At 39.6% G+C, this 20,620-nt stretch overlaps 1 protein-coding gene across 6 annotated transcripts in view; it reads left to right on the forward strand.

Annotated features, from left to right (window-relative positions):
* MAP7 (microtubule associated protein 7) overlaps positions 1 to 20,620 on the forward strand; it is a 164,190-nt gene that overhangs the window by 90,779 nt on the left and 52,791 nt on the right. For all 6 annotated transcript variants that reach the window (XM_036871374.1, XM_036871377.1, XM_036871372.1 and 3 more), the window contains 2 exons: positions 11,722 to 11,823; positions 19,148 to 19,225. In XM_036871374.1, the coding sequence (XP_036727269.1) occupies positions 11,722 to 11,823; positions 19,148 to 19,225 (180 nt within the window). The remainder of the gene's footprint in view (positions 1 to 11,721; positions 11,824 to 19,147; positions 19,226 to 20,620) is intronic.

Genomic DNA, 20,620 nt, shown 5'->3' on the forward strand with positions numbered 1-20,620 from the left:
GAGCCTGCACTCTAGAGCCTGCGAGCCACAACTACTGAGCCTGCATGCCACAATTACTGAAGCCCACGTGCCTAGAGCCCATGCTCCGCAACAAGAGAAACCACCACAATGAGAAGCCCGCACACCACAACGAAGAGTAGCCCCCCTTGACGCAACTAAAGGAAGCCCACGTGCAGCATGGAAGACCCAACGCAGCCAAAAATAAATAAATAAATAAATGTATTAAAACAAACAAAACCCTGATCTGGCATCTTTTGCTCTTTTGTTTTTCCTGCTATTTTTCAAATCTAAATGCGGATCTGCTTTAATATAATGAACCAGCCCCTGTTTTGCTTTCTGACTTCTGGAAGAAATTGAAGTAAGTTATGATGTACCAAATGAAGGCGGTGCTGAAATCCAAAGTGTGTACAGACTCCCCAGTGTCGAGCCTGCTTGTGAATGCCTTGGATGAAAAGCCATTCTCTAAGACACACATACGGGATATTTTTATCATCTAACCACCACCTAGTTTTGTGTGCCTTGTTTCCCTTTCTGGTTCATCACTGCCCTTTGTAGCATTTTATTATCCCCCATTCCCCCACCTAAATTAAATCCTCTGCTTTTTCTCAATCTCACCCACCTTCAGAGCTCTTTTGGAGCATCCCCTCAGCCCTCAGTGATGTCTGACTGGGTTGGGAGAGGTGATTGTTGGGGAATAGAGGAAGCTAGCAGGGTGGGCTGGGGCCAAATTTTGGAAGATATTTGGAAGCTAAGACGCTTGGACTTCATTCTGTAGTTAGTGAGAACTCTATCAGCTTAGGGATTGCTTTTAATGGTGACTACAGAATCCAGAAAAAAAAAAGTGATTTAAACAAATTAGGAATTGTTTTCTCTTACCTACAGCAAACATGGAAGTGAACCATTGCTAGTACTTGTTCAGCAGCTTAAAAATGGCAGGGCCAGAATCTCTATTATTCCCATAGCCTCTCCCTCGTGATTGCCTCCTGGTTACAAGGCGGATGCTCTACCCTGAACATCACATCCAGGTTCAAGGCAGGAAGAAAAGGAGCGGGAAGGAACAAACCCACCTGTGTCTGCTTCTCCTCTGAGGAGCATTCCCACAAACCCCACCAACAACTTCAGTTTTCAACGTTTTGGCCAGAACTGTGCGTTGTGGCTAACTGGGGTTCTGTTAGAAAAGAAGCGTCAGAGAATAGATATTTATTGGGCAACCAGCATGGATTGACACAGAGCCTTCCCTATGCAAGTTGGCAGTGTGAATTTCCAACCGAGAAATATTGCATCAAGCATTCCTTCCCCCCCCCCCTTTTTTTTTTTTACTATAAAGCACAGTTTTTGCCTCGCCTCTCATGAGATTATCGGTATTTTGACCTTTTGGAAATAAACATTCAAAACTCATGTACGATAGAATGAAATCAAATGCTAAGTAGTGCGGGGCAGCGTTGGAGTGTAGTAAAAGAAATATGTTGGAGGTACGAATAGCTAGAAAAGATTTCATGAGAAAGAGACTTGAGCTGGACTACGAAAAATGGCCTGGATTCTGTACGACACTATCATGGTGGATACGTGACATTATACATTTGTCCAAACCCGAAACAACACCAAGCACGAACGCTAATGAGAACTATGGGCTTTGGGTGATAATGATGTGTCAATGTAGCTTCATCGAGGGAAGCAAATGTACCACTCAGTGCAGGATGTTGTTGGTGGGAGAGAGCGTGCATGTGTGGAGGCAGAGGGTACATGGGAACTCTCTCTACTTTCTGCTTAATTTTGCTGTAAACCTAAAACTCAAAAATAAAGGCTATTTTACTTTAAAAAAGAAAAAAGGTGGATTGGATTTAAATAGTTGGAGAGATGGTAAGGCTGATGTTCCAAGGAGAGAAGAAAAATAAGGTCACAGATGTAGAAATGACTACAGCATAAGACAGCATGGTGAAACTGGGTTGGCCCATCATCTTAACCTTTAAGCTAAATGTTCAATAATTACCTGAAATGAATTGGAATAAACTTAATCTTTCATTACTTATCACTCATTCCTACTGAGTTTTTCAGCGTTAACATAAGAAAATTTAAAGTTAAGTATTTTACTGTTTTCTGCAGAGGAAGAGGGAGTAATGATTAATATTCTGCAACCATGTGTATATGTGAAGCACAGATTAAACTCATTCAGTCAACTAATACTCAAAGGATTAAAATTACTTTCACGTTTCTTTGCAAAACTGATATTTAAAACTAAGTCCACTGCTTTTTCGGGATTCTTTCTAAGAACTGTACATTTACTACCTTGATAATTATATTTTGCATTTAAGTACAAAATCTTTTCTGTTTTGTGGCCAAAAATAATCATGTTGTAAAACACTAGCATTAGTCATTTTAGTTTTCTTTCAAGTAAGTTGTAATCCTGTTAAAAGTAAAAACTTCTTTCAATTGGTTACTTTAATTAAGGCGAGTATAATAAAGTTGAGTTCTAATTATTTTTCTTTCCCAAGTTATTTAAACAGTTGCTTTTAATTACACATTGAATTTAATTGAATTCTATTAAATTGAATCTAATTGGGTCTAATTGATAAACTCCCTACCTAGCTGTTGAGATTTAGACAATGAACTACAACCTGTAATTTACCATTTCTCAGTGAGACTGGAAAACAATATGGTTAGGGTTTTCACCCCTTTTCTCTACTTTGACCTGGACTTTGCTTAATCATAAACATTATTCATATTATGGGGCAGAGATCATTTGTGTAGCAGCTTGACTTGTGACTGGTGATAAATCGCCAGGAAAGTACGTCACCCATGGGGATGAAAAGGCTTGCCTTTTAATCTGGTTTATATTAATACAGGAGGAAAATACAGCATTTTCTATTCTCTTTATAGTGTTGCCATCTGGCTGGAGGAAGGCTTTTGTTTATTTTTTGTTTGCTTTTAAATAAAAGCCTTTTGGGTTGAATGTAAAGTGTGTAGTGTTTACTCCTGTCAGCTAAATGTATCAGAAGGACTTTGTAACACGAATCAAGAAGCTGCTTTTGGTGGTAAACAAAAGACCTTAAGAATTAATTCCCAGTTGTTTCCACAAAATATATGGAACGTGTGCTTTTCTGAAATGCTTTTCTTCATTTCAGCTAAGGTGGACTTTTTTTGGCTTTTTAAAAAAAAGATTATCAAAACAAATTAAGTTGCTTTGGAAAAAAAATTTTTTGGTTTACAAACCCCTCAAAGGTGAAATGCCTGTTTTGTAGCCTGTCTGATGTTTCCAGCCAGAGGCTGTACTGGTCTCATGCTTTATCCCATGTAGTATAGGCAGTGTTCTTTCTGTATTTGGAGACTGACCCTTGAATTCCCCAGATACTCACTATAAGTGATACTGGGCAAACCTTTCTATTACGTGACTGCCAAAACAGTCATTTGATTTTGAGTCTTGCCTGAAATAATGTCAAAACCATCCAAAGATGACATTAACTAGTTTTTGTTTTCTGACATGGAGTGACGTGACTGTGGGCTGACAATCCTTTTGGTCATCTTTTCTCTGCAGTCTCAGCAGCCATCAAAAAACGGGCAAATGTGTACTTTTTCTTTTTACTTACCTTGTCATTAATACTTTTTCTTCCTGGGCTTTTGCCACAGTTTGTTTGGGGTACATCATCTACCCTCTCTTCCTCTCTCGTTTCCTTCTTCAGGCATTTATTCAGTGTCACCTGTATGCCAGATAGTGGGCTAAACACTAAAGGTACAGGGATTATAAAGATGAAGGCACCATCCCTGCCCTCAAGTTCCTCTGGTCTGGTAGAACTTATCACAGTTCTGCACCTGGCTAAGTATCAAAGACTAAGTTGATAGATGACGAACTGTTAATAATCAGCTACATGTGTCTGTTTCATTCTTCATGCCTTATTGTTTTGAAGGTGAGTGACGTTTCTGTTGAATTCTGTTCCCATACATCACATAACTGGGCACAGTGTTGGATTATATTTGTAAAATCAACGTCTTTGCATTGGGTTTGAATTATCTCTGTATTGGGAAAATTTCTTTGTTTTTTGGCTGAATATCGTTTTCCATCACTATTATAATTTTTTTTCATTATGAAGGAATGAAGTTATCAGAAAGTGACTTTCAGTCACTACTCGTTGTTGCTGGATGAGCACCCTCCAGATTTTAAAACCTCCACAGGGTCTTACAAGCCTCTAATGTAGTCTAGTGTAGCCGCCAAGTCATTACTTTTTGTTCTATCTGGAGTGTGTGAAATGCAAAGAAGAAGGTCTTAATTGAATTGTTTCTGTCAACAGAATGAATAAGGACGATGCAGTGTATGACTCGGATGCACATTATTACCAAATGTTCTCATTTAATTGCATTTCTTTTTGCAACAAGAAATGAGCAATAGAGTGCTGAATAAATAGTTCATGGTTCTTATTGCTGCCAGGCTAAACGTGGCCAGGTGTTGTGCCATACCATGAAGTGGTTTATCCTGGTGCAGGGGGGCAAATCAGACTCGGCACTGTTTTTCAGTATCTCTAGTTACAGACGTTGCCATGGCACAGTACCTGTAAGTTTGCATAGTGAAGTGGTTGCTTCCCCATCCTGAGCAGTCTATGAAAGATTAAAGATATTCATCAGCATCTACCCATATTTTATTTCCTTGACCTGCCTGCAAAATGACCTTTAAAAACACCCCACCTCTTTCCCAGCCAGGCACACTTCCTCCATTCCGTGTTTCCTCTTCCGACCTACTCTCTTGCTCCCTGGAGTTCGTGGCTGGGGCCCCATTTCCTGCAGGATCTGAAGCAGAGGAGACCCGGAGCGTCTACGCAGGGTCCCTGTGTGGTGCTGCCCTGGCTCCTGCTAGGCTGGCCACACTGACTCTGCTCCTCGCCTGCTCCCTGATGCTTCAGCTACAGACAGAGGTTTCTCCACAGTCACTCGTGTCACTTTTTCCCCTTAATGGTTACATAATCACCTCTTATGATTAAGAGTTAAGGGTAAGTAGAAAAATCTGAATAATTTTAAATTATCCAGAAAGTGGAGTTCTTAAGATAACTGGTTTTAGTCTGATTTCCTTTTATTAAGATGATAACCTTTTTAAATACATTTCCAGCGGGCTTGTTGGGCCTCACCGTTCATTTATCCAGAGTCCACTGAAGCTAGAGTAGTTCACAGCCGGAAGTGCCGTGTGGCATGCTTCAGTGACTTTCCATTGCCTTCATCGTAAAGTCCAAACTCATGGAATTGGAGGACGCATTGACCTCTGCCTGTTTGTCTTATTTTCAACTGCCTGCCTTACTAAACCCACTGTTCTGACTGGTCAGTCCCCTGATGCTCTCTCGTTTTTTTTGCCTCGGTAGTTTTGCATATGCCATGTCCCAGCCAGGAGTGTTCTCTGCTTCCCCACCACTTATACAGATTCGCTCCATTCTTCCAAATCTTTATCCAGTGAAGTTTCCCGTCCCTACTACCCCCTGTAGCACCTCCTCCCACCTCTGAATCCCTGTAATACTATATCATTTATTTGGTTATTAGTCCTCTATAGTGTATTGATTTTTGAAAACTGAATTGGTCTGTTTTTGTAACTGCATGTATTTGCATATTGTCTCCTCCAAAGGATAATGAGCATCTTGCAGGTGGATGCTATGTCCTACAATCTTCATATTCTTAGCGCATGGCGCAGTGGCTGGCCCATGGGAGTGTCTGTAAATGTTTATTGAAAACACCACATAACATTTCTGAACCTGGGAATATTGTGGTTCCATTGATAGTAACAAGGAGACTGAGTTGGCTGATTTTGTGAGGACAGTTAGTTCAGATTTTGACATAGTTTCAAGTGATAGCAGAGATACATGAGCATATATTCCCTAGAGGTGGAAGACTGTTTATAAATGCAGATTTGCAAGTGACTGAGGTCAAGATTGTGCTTTAGGCCATAATAGGGGAGAACGTTTCTGAAGGAAGAGAAATAATTGGGGGAATGAAAAGCTCCCAGGGGTCTGGAAAAGGAAAAAGGGTAGAAAAGATGCGTTGTTCACTTAATATTATTTTCCCAGTACTGAGCACAAGGTGTTCCACGGAGTAGGGTGTTGACCGAATAAATGTGAAGAAGACTGAAGTGAAGTGGGAAATTAAACCTAGGTTTGTCTCAGGCTGACTCCCATGGGCTTTGATCGTTCCTATACAACTTCACATACAATTATGAGGAATTTAAACTGAAAAGCTCTCCATCATGTGGGTTAATCAGAAAAGTCGTTAGAAGTTACGAGATTGCATTATGTCCTTCTTATCCTAATGCAACTTTCATAAATAATATTGGGTAAAATATTTAATAGCTATGACTTAAATGTTACAATACTCCTGGCAGCTATATTAGAATAAATTTTAACTGTCAAGCAAATAAGCAAAAAGATCTCATAAAGCAGAACATTTTAGGTGAAACACTCTGAATTACCTGAGAGTTACTCTGTGATCTTCATATGTTGTGATTTTAAACCAGTAACATTCTTCAATTGCCAGAGCAGTATTCTGCGGCCAGATTTTCAAATAAGCTATTTATGATTCAGGTTCTGTGATTCACTAAGAAAGGCTCAGGACTCAGCATACAGTCATACTTGTGGCTAAGATTTATCGTAGCAAGAAGACATAAAGCAAAATCAGGCCTTTCTAAGGACAGCACTTGCAGGCCTGCAATGTTGACTTTTTTTCTGCACGGGTAGATTCAAACTATGAGATTGAGACAGATGAAGTTGCAAAATTCAACCATTTTTAACTACAGAAATGACAGCTGTGTGCAGTTCAGCCTCTCGTTCTGTCTTCTGGTTTACTCCCTCAAAGTTATGTGTGTAGCCTGGGGGGCTGGATTCCACAGAGTACAACCCATCATACAGAGCTGGGAATTGAGGGCTAAAGTTTTGCTGTTTCCCAACCCACATGCCACCCTTTAAAATGGTGACAGATGTACATTATTTTTGTGGAGGTCAAGACCACCTATCATTCAGTGAGTTTAAACTCAGCAAGGTTGCAGTCATAAATATCTTATAAGAGTAAGCATTTTTACTAAATTAAGCATTTGTTGGACCAGTTATCTTGATCAACTGAGAGAAGACTCTTCAACCGGACCATCCAGCCAAAAATAGAAACAAAGCAGTGGGAACCCCATGATCTTTATGGGAAGACATTGCAACAAATGCAATGAACTGTAGAGGATATGGATTACAGAGACACATTGGTGTCACTTCCAGGAGCTGCAGAATTTTTACTGGATGAAAGCTCCAAGTGTCTGCTGCCTGCATATTTTGTTGTAGAATGATTTAGAGACAGAGTCCCAGGCCACAAGGGTGCTTCTCTCCATCCTTCCTCTTGTCTTTAACACACTTACATGTGACATTAATGGAATAAAGCTTTCAAGCTAGCAGGAAGATCAATAAAAATTTTATAAGGCTAGCAAAGACTTATTGAGCGTCACAGTATATGGCTCAGTTTTCTTTTTTGAAAAATGAAAGAAAACAGATTCAAATAAATTATACTGGAAAGCCACTTGAGTCATTTTAGAAATGGTATTATTTTAATGGTAAATTTAAAAATAGTATATGTGATCCTACCTGCTAGTTACCTAGGATTTCCAGATTTTTAAATGTTTAAATCTTAAAATGAATAAATTCCCCTTTTCATTGTGTTCTCAAACAGTGAAATTCCCTGCACTTGGTTTAAAAAAAAACAAAAACAAAAAACACCTCAGAAGATTTTATTTTCCTATTATTATAATTGAGGGTTTGTTTTTTTTTTTAAGGCTCACACTTACTTAATGTGACGGTAACTTGAAAGGTATTAAATCTCAGAAAACTGTCATCTCTCTAAGCCCCAGAAAGACAGATGATTACCTCTTCCCAAGCCAGGTTGTACCCTGGAAACTGTACCAATAAGTCCCACGACCTGAGGCCCCCAGGAGGTGCGATTGTACCTGAGCTGAAAACCTCTGAAAGCAGCAGCAGCAGAGCCAGACTCTGCTCCCCAGGACCACTGTCCCCAGGTTGATACAGGTTTGCTTTCCCTGTTAACGATGAGCGAGCAAAGCCCAGAGGAACTAGAAACCCGGTTTCCCACATTGGTGTAGGAATAGGGAGAGAGCCTAAAATACCTTCCACCATGTATTGAGCCTTGCAGTGGGCCTGGCAGTCTCATTTAATTTTCACAACTCTGAAAGTGTTTTCCTGCACTGCAGATGGGGAAATTAAGACTGAGAGGTTAAGTGATGTGCGGCGGGTTCACAGCTTCTAAGGGGCAGAGCCAGGTCAACGGACTCCAAAGCACACCTTCCCCACAAACTCAAACACACAGCTACACCTCCGAGTGTGGGAGGCCCAGGACCTTGAGGAAGAGCGTAGACGCCGAGAGGAGGGCTGAATATTTGCTACACACCTCCTATATGCCAAGCCGTATTCTTAACATCTTTTCAACTAATCCTCCCAATGACCCTGTGAGTTAGGCAGTTTCACCACCGTATTACCTACTCAGAGAAGTCAAGAAACTTTGAAGGTCACTGAGCTAGTTAGTAGCAGGGCTCACAGCTGAACCCAGGTCTGTTTGAGTTTATCTTCCCTCTTACCATGATAGAGTGTTAACCAAAATGGTTTTTGGAGAAATAAGGATCATTACAGTGGTGGAAAGGAAAGACCGATAGAAAAGCAGAAACATAGCCTGAAAACTTTAGACAACTGTTCAACCTAATGGTTAAAAATTAACAGTATATAATCTTGGGCTAAATAGCCTGACAACTTTTTAAATTACCTTTATTTTACTAAATTTAACCTGTCAGTTTTATATGAACATAGCACATTTTAAGATCAATTTTAAATTTGTCTTGTTATATGTAGGACTCAGAAGGTCTTTTGTGATAGGAATGAATTCCTGGGATCCAAATGATAATAAAGTGGGCAGATAGATGTTCAACTAGAGTGGATCTGTTAAAAGTCAGATGTAGATAAATTGGAATTCAAGTAACCAGACCTCCAGCTTAATTGAAATTTATGTCTTACATTTGAGTTTCAAGACAAAGCAAATTACAACCAAAAAAAAAAAAAGTTTTTTATCAGGGGTTAATCGAGGATTATTTGGAAAAGTCACTTGCGCTGAACATGTGTTTAATCTCCTTCATGGTCTACTGTAACATAATATTTAGCTTGGATTGATGTCTGTTGTCAGGACCTGGGGGCAACTGCAGATATTCAATCACCAGAGACAGATTAAATTATGTCAAATATGCCAAGGCAAGAAAGAAACGAAACGAATACATTTGAAATATATTCTAAACAAGTGGTCCTAATTATCTTTCATTTAAGTAAAAAAAATAAGTAGAAGATCCCTTAAACAGCTTACTAGTTAAGGCGTTATTTACTATGTGCTGGAGGTGGCTATATAATAAAAAGAAAATAATAAAGGTATTCCAAATCTGTGTGCACTCCTTTCTGTTCATCTTCTTTATGAGCAGTTTTAAGATTACCTTGCAGAATATGGAAGAAAGTTGTTGTATCCATATTGAGCACCAGCGTTCCAATTAAGTCAATTTTTGGTCTTTAGGGGCTACCTCTAAAATTGTGAGACTATAGGCCAATACTAACTAGTATGGACTTTACCTGCCACGTGGTGATGACTGGCAACTTGTTTTTGGCAAGTGGGGTGAGAGTTTGTGTTATAGCAATCAGTGTTTATGTTTGAACCTGTATTTAAAGCCAACAAATTATTTGAAACTGGGCAATTAAACAGTGTTAAACATACTATATAAGATGCTTTCTACTGTTTAGTCTGTGGTTTCCTATGCTAGTTAATACTGTATGTAATTGACAGACAGCCATAATTTGGTATATTCTTCATTCAGAGGTAAAAGGTAAATTTAGTAACTTTTTTTTTTTTTCAGTACATCTTAGGTACCATTTTTAAATTTAGTCTTCCTGAAGCGTAACTACTATCACATCCTTTCAGATTCAAAAACCTTGAACCAATGAGTCCTGTTTTCTAGTTATTATCCTTTTCCCTCAGCCTAATGGAGGAGATGATAAATATGTAACATGTCAGGGATAAGGGCTACAGACAAAGCAGAGTAAGAAGGAGTGGGCAGTGATGAGTGATAGGGGTGCTATTTTAGATAGATCAAGGGGACTCTAATGTCACATTTGAGCAGAGACCCAGTGGAAGTGAAGGGGAGACCCGTGTTGACATCTGGGAGAAGAACATTTCAGGTACATGCAAAGGCTCTGAGACGGACTAAGTCAGTCAGTATGATCTGAGTATGATATGACCTGAGTCAGTATTATCAGAGTAATTAAGAGGGAAAGTGGTGCAAGGTAAAGGCCAAACCATATAGTACCTTGTAGGCCATGGACAGACCTTGAATTTTGCTCTGAGTGGGATGGCGGCTGTTAGACCTTGGAACCGAGGAGTGACATGACTTATGATTTAATGGGATCACTCTGGCTGCTGAGATGAGAACAGACTGAAGAGGATCAGTAGTGGGGCCAGGTAGACCGGTTAAGAGGATATTGCAGTCACACAGGGAAGAGGAGATCAGAAAGGCAGTGGTAGAGGTGATATTTTTTAAGGTAGAGCTGAAAGAACTTACTAATGGATCAAATTTGGGGAGTGATTGGAGGAGAGAAATCAAGGATGATTCCAAGGCTCTGCGCCTGATCTACTGGAGGAATGGAGTTGCCTGAATGGATGGGGAAGACTGGGTGGAGCAGATTTTAAGGCAGAGGGTAGGAGGCAGGGAATAACAAGGGCTTGGTTTTTGACATGATTTGTGAGAAGTAGCAAAGATACTTTAAATGTCTTTTAAAAATATATTAAAGTCATATGTGTAAAGAACAATTTACCTGAAGGACCCTATACTTTATACAACCGGAGAATTGCCTGATATTTCTGCCCTTTGGTCCCTTCCTAGAATACATTTCCCTTAGTCTCTTGAATAATCTTTGTTATTGAACGTTTGTTAGAGGCTTTTCCAAAATCCTAGTAAATTATTTCCCTGTTTCCCTTTTGGTGACCTGCTTGGTTATGTTCTTGGAATTTTTTGGTTCCTAATGCATGACCTTTTTAAGAACAAAGATCAGAGGCTCTAGATCCCAGTCCTATTTCTTCCTGGTTGCTTTATGTATAAACTGGGACAGCCGGGGTGAACAACTCCATGGACCCTGAACACACCACCGCTGTAGGATTGGTCAGTTGAGCTGAGGCTATTGATTTTTGAATGTGTTCTTCCCACTGAATAGTGTGCTCCTTGAGGGCAGGAGTTGTTGACTGCTTAATCTTTTTTTTTTTATTTTTATTTATTTATTTATTTATTTTTAGCTGTGTTGGGTCTTCGTTTCTGTGCGAGGGCTTTCTCTAGTTGCGGCGAGCGGGGGCCACTCTTCATTGCAGTGCGCGGGCCTCTCACTATCGCGGCCTCTCTTGTTGCGGAGCACAGGCTCCAGACGCGCAGGCTCAGTAGTTGTGGCTCACGGGCCCAGTTGCTCCGCGGCATGTGGGATCTTCGCAGACCAGGGCTCGAACCCGTGTCCCCTGCATTGACAGGCAGATTCTCAACCACTGCGCCACCAGGGAAGCCCTGCTTAATCTTTATATTTCCTGAATCCAGCCTAGCACTTGATACAAGGGTTAACAGTAAATGTTGAATATGTGAATGTTTCTGAATAAATTTTAAAAAACTAAATATGTCTTTTCTCTTTTGTCTCATTTGTATAGCGCCTGATGGCAACAAAGTGCAAGATAAGAAAACCGCGGCCTCCAACCGGCCTTCTTCTGCTATTTCAGGACAAAATAGCAACCACACAGGAAATAAACCAGGTACTATGCATTGCCTTTGCTGTGGAAAAAGGAAGGTTAACCCAAAGGCCTTAGTCAAGCTGGAATTTAGGAGAGCTTGGTTTCAGTCCTGCCACCAAAACACACACTCAGACTGACTCGTATAAGTCAGAGAACCTCTCACGCCTTGATTTTCTCTCTTTAAAATGGAGATTCAAAGCCTTGCCCTACTTACCTCTCAGAATCATTTTGACAGTCAGTGAGATGGTGTATGTGAACGCACTGTTCACTGTCAAGCAGTGTATAAGAGGAAATAATTTTGTCATTCTGCCTGAAATGATAGATATGACACAATTTTCTGTACCTGTATGCCCTGCATTGTTGCATATCTCTTTTGTGACTTTTTCAAAAACCGCTTAAGGAAATCATTACACACAGCATAGCTGGTATAGAGTGATGTTTTTGTTCTCCATTCCCTGCAATGATTGTACACCTACACAGTAATTTCATCTAACAGCCTGTGATTCATGGTCTGTTCCACTCAGCGATACGACGAAACAAACACTCTGTAAACATAATACGAACAATTGAATAGACAATGCAGTTGCTTCCAGGTATCCAACAACCATTGTGTGGTCCTTGGGAGAGACTAACTTACAGTCTGACAATAAGAGACAGTCAAAGGAAGGTAAAGGCAAATTGAACACCCCATGAGGTTCCTGGAAGCCTACTTCTTGCTGCATCCAAGGCCAAAGTCACTCAAGAACAGTGAATCAGTGAGAATAAAGATGGAAATAACTGTATCTAGCCCCATAGAAAACATTCCCTATTGCACCTAGTTTTGTGGGGCTTTTTTTCCCATGTGGAAAAGGTCTTGAACAGAGAAGATAAATCTAGCCTGCCATTTAGGAGAGGAATAACCAGTACTATTGCAGGTATTGCATGAGTAACCATTAGTGGCAAATGATGTGTAGTTTCAGTGGAGTTTTAATTTGTAGGCTAAGATTTCCCCATTTAGTCAGTTTGCATTTTCATTCATTTATCCATCCATCTATCCACCCAAAGCCCAGCCACCATCTAATGTTTATTGAGTAGTTGCCCTATGACTGGGACTGTGAGAGATACTGTATGAGCAAATCAACAGGGCCCCTGTCCTCGTGGAGCTTATTCTAGTGGACTTTTGTTCCTTATACTCCAGTGAGCATCCTTGTAGAAGCAGAAGCTCTTTAGCATGAAAATCCCATTTGTTTTACTATGAGAATTGAACATAGCTAAATGGTTTGTACTGGCTTTCCCTTGTTGTCCCCATCAACCATTGCTTCTAATTCCTACATTCTTTACTGTGCAATTTATACTTTTATATCCCGATAACTTGTTTATTTATCTGGTGCTAGTACTGTATAGGTACTAGGGAAATATTATTAAAAGACATAATTCCTACCCTCTAGCTGACAGTATGGTAGAGTAAACCAGTATATGAGTAAATCAGTCTAACCCAGTATTTCCATTATCAGAAGAGAGATATGCAGAGTGCATAGAAATATAGAGGCCAAAAACATATTTTCTGCTCCAATTGGCCATCTCTTTATAGAGCCACTTGATTTATGTTGACAGAGTGAAGTTCAGTGAGGAGACGTTTCATTTCAGATTACATCTTTTAAGTATCCTTGGGTCTGCTTTCTTGTGTATACACATAAGCAAAGATACATAGAAGACTCTTACTTTTAAAACCACCATGTTATCTTCCTGAGTATCTCAGGAAGTATCTGGAAGTATCTGGAAGTACTCAGGAAGATACTGAGTATCTTCAGTATCTCTGAAGGTGACATAAGAGGTTCCAAGTTGGAGTTCCAGGCTTGAGTAAAACCTTTTGATTTTATGGGATATGAGTCACAGGAATGTCTGTCTAAAGCAGTTTTTGTTGATTTTCTTACTGTAGGAACTTAAAAAGAAAAGAAGCACATGCTGTTTTGGGGATATTTTGAATATTGCCCTAACCAGATGCAAGTATCCTGACAATGAAAAAGGGTGCCTTTTTAATCCAGTAAATTTTAGTTAAATTTCTTGCCCTCCTTTACTTTCTGATACTTATGCTCTAGAACATCTCTGATTTAGAAAGCATCTATTCACATTCAAAGTTAATATTTTACGTTTAAAACATTGTAATGGAAGGTCCTCATGGTGTTTTATAAATATGTGCACACTGTGTCTTGTGTTATCCAAGAGGGGAGGGTACTCTCAGCTGTGAATACTTGAACCAAGTCCAAAAGAGACACTTTGTAAAGTTACAAAGTCTGTTTATGACTACTGTTAACTGAGGAAGTACGAGATGCTTCTTCAGAACTCCATCAGCTGCCTCCAAATGGTAAAAGGTTTGTTTGTTTGTTTGTTTTTTAGCAGATGTAAGCTTTTATATATAGAATTTCCTGGATAAACAACAAGGTCCTACTGTATAGCACAGGGAACTACATTCAATATCCTATGATAAACCATCATGAAAAAGAATATTAAAAAAAGTATATACATGTATAACTGAATCACCCTGCAGTACAGCAGAAATTAACACAACACTGTAAATCAACCACACTTCAACAAAAAAAAGTTGTCCGTGTATGACCTAAAATCAAGCCTCGGACTCCACTGTTCCACCCACTTTGGGAAACACCAAGCTTACATTGTTCTCCTTCTGTAACACCCTCCATCCATCCCATCCACACTTCTTAAAGCCAAGTGTGTCTCTGGCAATCCTTCTCACTTGCCACATCCCCTGTGAAGCTTTTCCTGAGAACAAGCTGTGAATCTTCTTCCTGTGAATTCCCTCTGCACTTCGGGCGATTATTTCTTAGAGGACTCATTTCACTTCGTCCTTGATTGTAACCCAAATGGTAAAAGTTTGACCTGATTAGAAGAGAAAATTGCATTTTCTTCATGAACTACTGTGCACGTACCTGAGAAAAGCAGAAACTCCAGTTTATTAAAAATGCCTCTAATTCCTATCCCTCTACTCTTCCCCACCACAAGTCTTTAGAAGAGCCAGTAGAACTTTCTTCTTATAAATAATAAATAAATTTCCCTCATGGAGGAAAGCATGACTTGTAATCTTCCAGCCGTTTCCTGATTCTAATGACTCTGTAGATGCCATGCTGTGAAAAGGGGGGACAGGATTGAGTTAAAGATGGGATTTTAAGCCCGAACTCTGACACTTAACTGTGCCACCTTCCTTAGTCACATGCATTTATTTCCTTCAGTTTTCTCATTTGGAAAATAGGCATAATAACTCTTCACTGAATGACTAGCTGCTTGGCTAACTCATAGGATTATTGTGAAGAATAAACTGATAATATATATGGAAGTCCTTGTAAAATGCAAAGCCCTAACAGAAGTAGTTTACTGTATAAACAGTAGTGGTTCAGATAGGAGTCAAGGTCTAGTGAGTTCTTGGAAAAAATCCTTGTCAAAGTGAGTTGATTTTCTTGATCTTTGAGGGTCACTCTTTAGTTCCGATTTTTGCAGAATAGTCCAGGTTTACACACGTTGCCACAGACAGACTCTTACCAGCACGCCCTTTCACTCTTAAAAGTGCCCTCGTTTGGGTGGTCCCTCTACTTTTCAATCATCACAGGTAGGAGGTTGGATGCAGAGTGTAGCTGCAAGTTTACCGCCACCGAAATCCTATTTCTCTTAAAACTTCTCCATCTGAGAATAAGTAACTCAGTTCTATTCTAACAATGTTAGATCTGTTGGGAAATAATGTGAAATGTTCGTGATGTCAGATCATTTTCTATACCTTCATTTTGTTCCAGAGAAAAGTGTTATGAGGGTAGAAATGAGAGGGAGACAAAAATTACAGAAAATTCACTGTTTACTTGGAATTATTCAATTGTATTTTTTCTTTCTGAAATCCTACCTTTAAAGATCATTTTTATCAGTTTTTAGTTATTAAACCTTAAAACTGTAATCGCTAGTATTTACATTTTTAAAAGTCTGTTGTCAAATACAAGATTGGTATGAGTTTGCCCCAGTAGTGAAGGTTAATGGAAGTGTACTGGCTCTGAAAGTTAGCTAAGGCTGTCGGCTCATTTGTTTATTCATTCTGTCTTTTTTTTTTTGGCCGCGCCCTTGTCATGTGGGGTTCTTAGTTCCCTGACCAGGGATTGAACCCACGCCCCCTGCACTGGAAGCACAGAGTCCTAACCATTGGACCGCCAGGGAAGTCCCCTCATTCATTCATTTAATAAGTACTTATCGAATGCCCTCCTTCCTGTCAGGTATAGTCCTAGGCATGGGGAATATAACAATGAACAAAACTGACCAGGCTCTGCTCTTCCCTACCTGCATTCACAGCCATCTTTCATCTGTCACAGGGTGTTTATTAACGTTCTAGTATCAAAGTGGCTTTTTATTAATGTGACCAGAAGGACGGAAACAGAATTCAAACTGAATACCTTTTTCACTCTACAGTATTTTCTATTGCCAGGTTCCCAGACCAACCAGAATTGTCTAGCATATCATAGTCACTATTGCATCTTATACTTTAGAAATGTGTTGCATTTGTTCTTAACTTCCTCAAATCTAATTCTAAATAAATACTGATTGAGATCAGTACTGAAGTGATAAAGGTGGCCAGTGGGAATTTTCCGACTCTTAAGCATTGGCTTTATTTATAGTTTTTATTGATATATCTGCATAGAACTGTATACAGCCTGTTGTTGTACACAGTTGTTACCAGACAGGATACAGTTTGTTACATGTGAAGAGTGTAATTTTCACATGAAATGATAGCATAGAAATCAGAGGTAAACTATGCCCCCTCTTGCATTGCTCTTTTCCAACTATGCATCTAAAAGGCAAGCAAGCATTCCATTGCATAATTGAGTATTGCCTCATGACTGCAGGAACATCAGTTATTGACTTAGAGCTCTCAGGATTGGTTTGGATGGAAGAAGGTAGGTGAGGATGAGTGTGTGTGTCCCATATGTTGTTATTAAAACCTTCTTTTCAAAATTTTGTGTGAAATTTGGCAAGTACTTGAAAGTAAGCTAGACATGTCACATACTCCATATTCCATGAACACAATTTGACTTTATAGACTCTATTTTACAGACTTTCTATAATGTGCTTATGTGGCTTTTATAAATAAAGTTGATTTTCAAGTTTCATAATAAAATCGAAGTTTTCATGAGGGAGTAAAACCTCATTATTTACGGACTTTTTTAAGCAATAAGTAATTGTTGGAAGTCTTTCTTCTAACTTCATTTTGGCTTTTGTTCTCAGATCATTTTTTCTTCAAAATACCGTTTTGCTATGGCTATCATTTCCAAAAACAAATGACAGCAGAACTCCCCTGTCTGTGATCCTTAACAAAGTGCCTGATGGGAGTCCACGTGCCCCTCTTCTAGTGTCAGAGGAAAACCTTTTGGGACCAGAGGCCACATTTTTCTGCATAAAAAATATTTGAGACCTCATAAATGATTAGTAAATCTGGGAAATAATTATCATAATGAGTATGAGCTGGTGAGGGGTTCATATTACGAATATTTCTAAAAAGCATACCTTAAAGCAAAGGAAAAGCATAAAACATCATCACCTGGTCCTGCCCATGATGCACACTGCCAGGTTTATGCAGCTCCTAATGCGCTTCTAGACAGTTTTTATTTTCCATAAATGTACAAATTCTGTGACGTTTAAGACGCATTTGGGATGCAAGTCCTTAAAGTCTGTTGATGAAGCTCTGCCATGTTGTCTCTAAAGTATTATTCCAGTAGGTTTCTATTTTTAATAAGAGATCTTAAAATTGTGATGTTAATTAAGTAGCGGGGAAAATAAAGCTGATTTTAAGTGTAATTATCATGATCATCATCATCATTATTATTATTACTATGCTTTTCATTTTATTTAGTAACAGGCAGAGTGAGCGTATTCATGTGGCCCTCTGCTGGAAACCTCTCTGTGGCATGTCACTCAGAGCATAATCCAAAGTCCTCGCCAGGCCCCCAGGTCTCTGGCCCCATCACTTACAGATCTCACTCTGCTCCAGTGGCTCAGATCTTCATATCGTTTCTTGAACACCTTAGGTACTCGTAACCTCAGGGCCTTTGCTCTTGCTTTTCCTCTCTTGGAATATCTGCACGGGTAGCTCCCTTACTTCCATCAGGTTTTTACACATAAAAACTACCATCACAATTAGACTTCCCTTGGCACCTATCCAAAATGTCAGACCTCCCCTTCCTGCCATTTCACAGTCCCCTTGGCTGCTTTGCTATCTCCTTAGCATTTATCACAGTCTAACATTTTATATATTGCCCCTTTTTTCACTCTCTATATTTTACTTATTTATTCTGTAAATTTTCCCTAAGCAAACCCCATTTGGGCAAAGATTTCTGTCCTTTTTGTTAATAGCTCTCTTTTCAGCACATACAACACTGCCTGGTGCACAGTAGATATTCAGGGTGTTCAGTAAATGAATGAATTTATTGAGATTTATCAAGTGCTAGGCACTGTGCTAATGCTGTTACAAGCATTATTTTATTTAATCCTAACAATGATATGAGATAGATAGGTTCTATTTTATCCTCATAGGCAAGAAGTGAAAAACCCTTGAATCCCATATCATAGCTTAGGACTTAGAGAGCTGGGTGAGTAATTCGGCCAAATCTCACAGCAAGTGAGTGACAGAACCGGAAGTGATCTCATGCCTGTCTGACTCCAGAGCTGGGCTGTTCACATCTATCTGGTGAACATCTATTTAGTATAATAAATTCACTTAGGATTCTATGTGTTGTTAAGGAACAGGCTTTTTAAAGCATAAAAACAATAGAGGTTCAGTAGCTTAGAAACACAAAACCTCATATATATTGTTTGATAAAAATAAGCCCAAAGGCACAGTTAAGTTTTTACACAAATTTTTTGGGGGCTGTGTGTCTTTTTATTTTACTTTATTTTTTTGAGTTTTATTGAGATATAATTGACATACAGCATCAATTAAACTGTGTAAGTTTAAGGTGTACAGCATAATGACTTGACTTATATTGTGAAATGTTTATCCCCATGTGTTTAGCTAACATCCATCATCTTAAACCAAAAAAAAAAAAAAGAAATGGGTTTTTTCCTTGTGATGAGAACTCTTAGAATCTAACCTCTTATGTAATATTTTTAAATAGACGATAGTACTTGGAAATTCTCAGGAACATTATAATAAAGTGTATCACTGAAACTATAGTTACATGTACTAATTGTTGTAATGTTACTATACGTAAGATGTAGTAATATTTCATTCATCAGATTTACTGGACAAAAGGATACTTATCAGTGTATATCGTTTTCTTAAAATCTGCCCGTCTTCTCATGTTTTCCTTCTCCCTTTCAGACCCTCCACCGGTGCTGCGCGTTGATGACCGGCAGCAGCTGGCGAGGGAGCGACGTGAGGAGCGGGAGAAGCAGCTAGGTATCCCCAGCCCTCGCGTGATCTTTCAGGGACCCCGTTGTTGAAATGTTACTTTTTTCGCCTCGAGGATGACGGACAAACAGACATCACTCTAATAAGCATGCTTTCTAGCATGCCTTTATGAGTTCTGCAGATGGATTGGGAAACAGAATTTAGCAGGTTGATATAAACATAGAACTAAATTTTAAGCAACAATGAAGTCCGGCCCAGGCTTAGGGACATTTTCATTTCTTGTATCGTAAATGACAGTTCAATGTGGCACCGGAGGGCATGTATGTATGAGAGGCGTGATGGCTCAGCTTACATTTTACAACTTAAAAAATACCAGGAGAGTCAGCATGTGGTTCTTTTTATGTGAACAGTTATGAGACTGTGCACTGCTAGGGCACTCAGTGCTTTCCACGTTGAAATAATGCTGCTGTTGAATTTATAGACTGATGCTACCAATGTGCTGCCAGGAAAAACACAAGACCTGTGCTGAGGGGTCTGATTTTTCTTTTGTTATCTAAGGCCCTTGCAAAAGGTTAGCAACTGCAGCATTTGCCACATAATCACCTAGAGAGCTGGGTCACAGGACTAGCTTACCAGGAAGCCAAGATCCGGGCACTCAGCAGTCCTTGTCTTCCAGAACATTGAGCAAGGATATTGGTGCCAACTCCTCCTTTACTTTAATGTCCATTTATGCAAAGTTGCTAAAACAGGATACTGTCTTTATGTGCCTTGGAAAGATGAAATGTCTAGTTGGTGTGTCTCAGTGTTTCCAGAGCGTCTGGATATTTTAAAACCAGAGCTGAGTTAGGTCGCCACAATCTTTCCAGTGGACGGCCTATAACTTTTCTAAAGTTCTACTGCATTTTGTAAAAGTTAATGTTTCAATTGGAAAACCCAACCCCATACCCCATCTCTGATTATTTGTATTCGAGAATCCAAACTTGTGAAATTCACTGGAAGCTGGTTTTCAAAAGTCTGTTGACATTGTTTCCATTCTTTGAACACAGGCCTCTTTCTCTCCCTTGCCATCACGGTCATGTGAGGTCATTTCTTTTGCTGCCAAGGTTTTTTCAACACAAATTTCAGTGACTTGCTGGAAGTCAACAAGCTGCGTGTTTCTGTGTTTAGAGTTTGCACCCAGGCTTGAAGTTCCCTGCCTCTGTCAGGTCTCCCTCGGGCTGGTAGGTTCTTGGAGAACAGGGCTGCCTGTGGCCCTGAGGCGGGGGGGGTTCCCTCTTTGCTTGGAGTGCTGTGCAGTCTGGAGATCTTTCTTCTGTGAACTATGCCCACTGCTCCCCAGTAAAGGTCAGTTAGACAAGTGGATCAGAACTGAGAGGGAAAGGCAGAGCTACTAAAGCAGGAAGAGATTCCGGGTGAGCGTAAGTATTTACACTCTGGTTTTGG

This window comes from Balaenoptera musculus, chromosome 12, assembly GCF_009873245.2.
Source record: "Balaenoptera musculus isolate JJ_BM4_2016_0621 chromosome 12, mBalMus1.pri.v3, whole genome shotgun sequence".
Classification (NCBI taxonomy): Eukaryota; Metazoa; Chordata; class Mammalia; order Artiodactyla; family Balaenopteridae; genus Balaenoptera; species Balaenoptera musculus.